Source organism: Salarias fasciatus, chromosome 5 (genome assembly GCF_902148845.1).
Source record: "Salarias fasciatus chromosome 5, fSalaFa1.1, whole genome shotgun sequence".
Classification (NCBI taxonomy): domain Eukaryota; kingdom Metazoa; phylum Chordata; class Actinopteri; order Blenniiformes; family Blenniidae; genus Salarias; species Salarias fasciatus.
In genome coordinates, this window is record NC_043749.1 from 17,351,632 (window position 1) to 17,358,522 (window position 6,891).

Sequence of the window (6,891 nt, forward strand, 5' to 3'; positions counted from 1 at the left end):
GTCCAAGACAGGCGGCTGGAGGTCAGATGACACGACAACAAAGTCGATCATCGACCTCCAACCTAGGGTGTCCTGGTGCCAAGTGCACTTATGGACCCCCCTGTGCTCGAACATGGAAACTGCCTGTTTCTATTTGTTTGTTTCTCACTGCCTGTTTCTTTTTATTTGTTTCTTACTCCCTGTCTCTGTTTCTTACTGCCTGTTTTTACTTGTTTGTTTGTTTCTCACTGCCTGTTTGTTTCTTTTAGGTTCAACTCATGTTTGAAGTTTTCCACTTTCAGTTCAAGGTCGCTGGTGGTTGCTTGACAATGGATCAGGTGATCCTGGTGATCCGGTGATTGATTGTTCCAGGGAGTCAACAGCTGACGGATTTCATTGTGTCGTGTCTTCAACAGCTTCTTCTCTCTGTGACTCCTGACTGTTTCTTAAATTTTGAACCTGGTCTTCCTTGTCTCTCAAGTTCAGGTGTTTGTTCTGGAGCTCAGACATCAGGTCTGTTGAGTGTTTGAAATCTGGCCAGGTGTTCCTGGTACTCATTCCTCTCACACCTCTGGACTTTCAGCAGCTCGTCAACCTGGCTGTATAGAAGCTCCTTTTCCTTCAGCAGTTCACTGTACTGAGCCTTTCTGCGCTTCAAGTCTTCTGTGAGTGATTCTATTTTGGAGTTACGGTTGTCAGTGTCTTTCCCCCAGTCTTCCAGGCTCTTGTTGTGTTTCAGTATCTGATTACTCAAGCTACGGTAAAGCACATTGACTCGGTCAGACTGCTTTTGCAACGCCGTCTGACTTTTTTCAGCCTGTAACTTGAGACTGATTTTCAATTCCTGAACCTTATTCTGCTTGGCTGTCAGGTCTTGATCTATCTGTCGGAGCTCAGAGGTCAGCTTTCTGACCTGCACCATCAAACTCTCCTTTTCTGTGATGGCTGTGACCTCATCCACCTGTTCCTCGGCTTTCTTTGTCAGATTAGTGGACTCCGCCTCCAGGTCTGAGGTGCTTGCGAGGGATTTGGCTTGCGATTGAGGTCTGTTGGAGTCGAAGAGGGCCGAGTGCACCTCCTGCCAAGTGAGCTCAGTCATCCATTGAGAGCATTGCTTGTTGACTCTGTCAGACATCTCCTGCAACTCCCGCTGACTTTCTTGTCCCTTGTACCTTGTCCCCCTGTTCCTCGAGTTGCTTTTTCACGTATTCTGAATTTGCCTCCTCCATTTCTAATGTATTTCTGACTAAATGCACTTCTTCCTCTAGGGACTGAGTGTTTGTCTGACATCTGGCCAGGTGATCCTGGTATTCGTCCCTGTCACGCCTCTGGACTTTGAGTAGCTCATCGACGTGGCTGCATTTAAGCTCGTTGTCCTCCAGCAGTTCACCGTATTCATCTTCTTTGCGCCTCAAGGCACTTCTTATTGAGTCCACTTTTGATTCAAGGCTGCGAGTGTTTGAGTCACAGGAGATCAGGTGGTCTCGGTAGTCGTCCATCTGACCCATCCAGGCAGAGTGTAACTCATTCACTTGGTCACATTTCTTTTGCAGCTTCTTCTCACTTTCTTCTCTCTGTGACTTTAGCTCCTGAATCTCATTTTCCTTGTCTCTCAGGTTCTGGTTTTTTTTCTGGAGATCAGAGGTCAGATCTGTGACCTGAAGAATCAGATTGTCCTTTTCCGTGTTGATGGCACCTTGTCCCCCTGTTCCTCGAGTTGCTTTTTCAGGTATTCTGAATTTGCCTCCTCCATTTCTAATGCATTTCTGACTAAATGCACTTCTTCTTCTAGGGACTGAGTGTTTGTCTGACATCTGGCCAGGTGATCCTGGTATTCGTCCCTGTCACGCCTCTGGACTTTGAGTAGCTCATCGACGTGGCTGCATTTAAGCTCGTTGTCCTCCAGCAGTTCACCGTATTCATCTTCGTTGTGCCTCAAGGCACTTGTTAAGGAGTCTACTTTTGATTCAAGGCTGCGAGTGTTTGAGTCACAGGAGACCAGGTGGTCTCGGTAGTCATCCATCTGACCCATCCAGGCAGAGTGTAACTCATTCACTTGGTCACATTTCTTTTGCAGCTTCTTCTCACTTTCTTCTCTCTGTGACTTTAGCTCCTGAATCTCATTTTCCTTGTCTCTCAGGTTCTGGTTTTTTTTCTGGAGATCAGAGGTCAGATCTGTGACCTGAAGAATCAGATTGTCCTTTTCCGTGTTGATGGCACCTTGTCCCCCTGTTCCTCGAGTTGCTTTTTCAGGTATTCTGAATTTGCCTCCTCCATTTCTAATGCATTTCTGACTAAATGCACTTCTTCTTCTAGGGACTGAGTGTTTGTATGACATCTGGCCAGGTGATCCTGGTATTCGTCCCTGTCACGCCTCTGGACTTTGAGTAGCTCATCGACGTGGCTGCATTTAAGCTCGTTGTCCTTCAGCAGTTCACCGTATTCATCTTCTTTGTGCCTCAAGGCACTTGTTAAGGAGTCTACTTTTGATTCAAGGCTGCGAGTGTTTGAGTCACAGGAGACCAGGTGGTCTCGGTAGTCGTCCATCTGACCCATCCAGGCAGAGTGTAACTCATTCACTTGGTCACATTTCTTTTGCAGCTTCTTCTCACTTTCTTCTCTCTGTGACTTTAGCTCCTGAATCTCATTTTCCTTGTCTCTCAGGTTCTGGTCTTTGTTCTGGAGATCAGAGGTCAGATCTGTGACCTGAAGAATCAGATTGTCCTTTTCCGTGTTGATGACTGTCACCTTGTCCCCCTGTTCCTCGAGTTGCTTTTTCAGGTATTCTGAATTTGCCTCCTCCATTTCTAATGCATTTCTGACTAAATGCACTTCTTCTTCTAGGGACTGAGTGTTTGTCTGACATCTGGCCAGGTGATCCTGGTATTCGTCCCTGTCACGCCTCTGGACTTTGAGTAGCTCATCGACGTGGCTGCATTTAAGCTCGTTGTCCTCCAGCAGTTCACCGTATTCATCTTCTTTGCGCCTCAAGGCACTTCTTATTGAGTCCACTTTTGATTCAAGGCTGCGAGTGTTTGAGTCACAGGAGATCAGGTGGTCTCGGTAGTCGTCCATCTGACCCATCCAGGCAGAGTGTAACTCATTCACTTGGTCACATTTCTTTTGCAGCTTCTTCTCACTTTCTTCTCTCTGTGACTTTAGCTCCTGAATCTCATTTTCCTTGTCTCTCAGGTTCTGGTCTTTGTTCTGGAGATCAGAGGTCAGATCTGTGACCTGAAGAATCAGATTGTCCTTTTCCGTGTTGATGGCTGTCACCTTGTCCCCCTGTTCCTCGAGTTGCTTTTTCAGGTATTCTGAATTTGCCTCCTCCATTTCTAATGCATTTCTGACTAAATGCACTTCTTCTTCTAGGGACTGAGTGTTTGTCTGACATCTGGCCAGGTGATCCTGGTATTCGTCCCTGTCACGCCTCTGGACTTTGAGTAGCTCATCGACGTGGCTGCATTTAAGCTCGTTGTCCTCCAGCAGTTCACCGTATTCATCTTCTTTGCGCCTCAAGGCACTTCTTATTGAGTCCACTTTTGATTCAAGGCTGCGAGTGTTTGAGTCACAGGAGATCAGGTGGTCTCGGTAGTCGTCCATCTGACCCATCCAGGCAGAGTGTAACTCATTCACTTGGTCACATTTCTTTTGCAGCTTCTTCTCACTTTCTTCTCTCTGTGACTTTAGCTCCTGAATCTCATTTTCCTTGTCTCTCAGGTTCTGGTCTTTGTTCTGGAGATCAGAGGTCAGATCTGTGACCTGAAGAATCAGATTGTCCTTTTCCGTGTTGATGGCTGTCACCTTGTCCCCCTGTTCCTCGAGTTGCTTTTTCAGGTATTCTGAATTTGCCTCCTCCATTTCTAATGCATTTCTGACTAAATGCACTTCTTCTTCTAGGGACTGAGTGTTTGTATGACATCTGGCCAGGTGATCCTGGTATTCGTCCCTGTCACGCCTCTGGACTTTGAGTAGCTCATCGACGTGGCTGCATTTAAGCTCGTTGTCCTTCAGCAGTTCACCGTATTCATCTTCTTTGTGCCTCAAGGCACTTGTTAAGGAGTCTACTTTTGATTCAAGGCTGCGAGTGTTTGAGTCACAGGAGACCAGGTGGTCTCGGTAGTCGTCCATCTGACCCATCCAGGCAGAGTGTAACTCATTCACTTGGTCACATTTCTTTTGCAGCTTCTTCTCACTTTCTTCTCTCTGTGACTTTAGCTCCTGAATCTCATTTTCCTTGTCTCTCAGGTTCTGGTCTTTGTTCTGGAGATCAGAGGTCAGATCTGTGACCTGAAGAATCAGATTGTCCTTTTCCGTGTTGATGACTGTCACCTTGTCCCCCTGTTCCTCGAGTTGCTTTTTCAGGTATTCTGAATTTGCCTCCTCCATTTCTAATGCATTTCTGACTAAATGCACTTCTTCTTCTAGGGACTGAGTGTTTGTCTGACATCTGGCCAGGTGATCCTGGTATTCGTCCCTGTCACGCCTCTGGACTTTGAGTAGCTCATCGACGTGGCTGCATTTAAGCTCGTTGTCCTCCAGCAGTTCACCGTATTCATCTTCTTTGCGCCTCAAGGCACTTCTTATTGAGTCCACTTTTGATTCAAGGCTGCGAGTGTTTGAGTCACAGGAGATCAGGTGGTCTCGGTAGTCGTCCATCTGACCCATCCAGGCAGAGTGTAACTCATTCACTTGGTCACATTTCTTTTGCAGCTTCTTCTCACTTTCTTCTCTCTGTGACTTTAGCTCCTGAATCTCATTTTCCTTGTCTCTCAGGTTCTGGTCTTTGTTCTGGAGATCAGAGGTCAGATCTGTGACCTGAAGAATCAGATTGTCCTTTTCCGTGTTGATGGCTGTCACCTTGTCCCCCTGTTCCTCGAGTTGCTTTTTCAGGTATTCTGAATTTGCCTCCTCCATTTCTAATGCATTTCTGACTAAATGCACTTCTTCTTCTAGGGACTGAGTGTTTGTCTGACATCTGGCCAGGTGATCCTGGTATTCGTCCCTGTCACGCCTCTGGACTTTGAGTAGCTCATCGACGTGGCTGCATTTAAGCTCGTTGTCCTCCAGCAGTTCACCGTATTCATCTTCTTTGCGCCTCAAGGCACTTCTTATTGAGTCCACTTTTGATTCAAGGCTGCGAGTGTTTGAGTCACAGGAGATCAGGTGGTCTCGGTAGTCGTCCATCTGACCCATCCAGGCAGAGTGTAACTCATTCACTTGGTCACATTTCTTTTGCAGCTTCTTCTCACTTTCTTCTCTCTGTGACTTTAGCTCCTGAATCTCATTTTCCTTGTCTCTCAGGTTCTGGTCTTTGTTCTGGAGATCAGAGGTCAGATCTGTGACCTGAAGAATCAGATTGTCCTTTTCCGTGTTGATGGCTGTCACCTTGTCCCCCTGTTCCTCGAGTTGCTTTTTCAGGTATTCTGAATTTGCCTCCTCCATTTCTAATGCATTTCTGACTAAATGCACTTCTTCTTCTAGGGACTGAGTGTTTGTCTGACATCTGGCCAGGTGATCCTGGTATTCGTCCCTGTCACGCCTCTGGACTTTGAGTAGCTCATCGACGTGGCTGCATTTAAGCTCGTTGTCCTCCAGCAGTTCACCGTATTCATCTTCTTTGCGCCTCAAGGCACTTCTTATTGAGTCCACTTTTGATTCAAGGCTGCGAGTGTTTGAGTCACAGGAGATCAGGTGGTCTCGGTAGTCGTCCATCTGACCCATCCAGGCAGAGTGTAACTCATTCACTTGGTCACATTTCTTTTGCAGCTTCTTCTCACTTTCTTCTCTCTGTGACTTTAGCTCCTGAATCTCATTTTCCTTGTCTCTCAGGTTCTGGTTTTTTTTCTGGAGATCAGAGGTCAGATCTGTGACCTGAAGAATCAGATTGTCCTTTTCCGTGTTGATGGCTGTCACCTTGTCCCCCTGTTCCTCGAGTTGCTTTTTCAGGTATTCTGAATTTGCCTCCTCCATTTCTAATGCATTTCTGACTAAATGCACTTCTTCTTCTAGGGACTGAGTGTTTGTCTGACATCTGGCCAGGTGATCCTGGTATTCGTCCCTGTCACGCCTCTGGACTTTGAGTAGCTCATCGACGTGGCTGCATTTAAGCTCGTTGTCCTCCAGCAGTTCACCGTATTCATCTTCTTTGCGCCTCAAGGCACTTGTTAAGGAGTCTACTTTTGATTCAAGGCTGCGAGTGTTTGAGACCAGGTGGTCTCGGTAGTCGTCGATCTGACCCATCCAGGCAGAGTGTAACTCATTCACTTGGTCACATTTCTTTTGCAGCTTCATCTCACTTTCTTCTCTCTGTGACTTTAGCTCCTGAATCTCATTTTCCTTGTCTCTCAGGTTCTGGTCTTTGTTCTGGAGATCAGAGGTCAGATCTGTGACCTGAAGAATCAGATTGTCCTTTTCCGTGTTGATGGCTGTCACCTTGTCCCGCTGTTCCTCGAGTTGCTTTTTCAGGTATTCTGAATTTGCCTCCTCCATTTCTAATGCATTTCTGACTAAATGCACTTCTTCTTCTAGGGACTGAGTGTTTGTCTGACATCTGCCAGTTGATCCTGGTATTCGTCCCTGTCACACCTCTGGACTTTGAGTAGCTCATCGACGTGGCCGCATTTAAGCTCGTTGTCCTTCAGCAGTTCACCGTATTCATCTTCTTTGTGCCTCAAGGCACTTGTTAAGGAGTCTACTTTTGATTCAAGGCTGCGAGTGTTTGAGTCACAGGAGACGAGGTGGTCTCGGTAATCGTCCATCTGACCCATCCAGGCAGAGTGTAACTCATTCACTTGGTCACATTTCTTTTGCAGCTTCTTCTCACTTTCTTCTCTCTGTGACTTTAGCTCCTGAATCTCATTTTCCTTGTCTCTCAGGTTCTGGTCTTTGTTCTGGAGATCAGAGGTCAGA

At 46.7% G+C, this 6,891-nt stretch overlaps 1 protein-coding gene across 1 annotated transcript; it reads right to left on the reverse strand.

Annotated features, from left to right (window-relative positions):
* Positions 1-481: 481 nt before the first annotated feature.
* On the reverse strand, positions 482-6,471 carry LOC115388120 (putative leucine-rich repeat-containing protein DDB_G0290503). Its single transcript, XM_030091062.1, has 4 exons — positions 2,200-6,471; positions 1,676-2,134; positions 1,152-1,610; positions 482-1,057 (listed from the first exon to the last, which is right to left on the reverse strand). Exons 1-4 carry the CDS (start codon positions 6,469-6,471, stop codon positions 482-484), a joined length of 5,766 nt encoding a protein of 1,921 aa, XP_029946922.1.
* Between the last annotated feature and the right edge of the window lie 420 nt (positions 6,472-6,891).

Coding starts and splice junctions, on each gene's coding strand:
- LOC115388120 (XM_030091062.1), bottom strand. CDS start 6,471: ATGGAGGAGGCAAATTCAGAATACCTGAAAAAGCAACTCGAGGAACAG. Junction 2,135..2,199: donor TCGAGGAACAGGGGGACAAG/GTGCCATCAACA, acceptor TCTGATCTCCAG/AAAAAAAACCAGAACCTGAG. Junction 1,611..1,675: donor TCGAGGAACAGGGGGACAAG/GTGCCATCAACA, acceptor TCTGATCTCCAG/AAAAAAAACCAGAACCTGAG.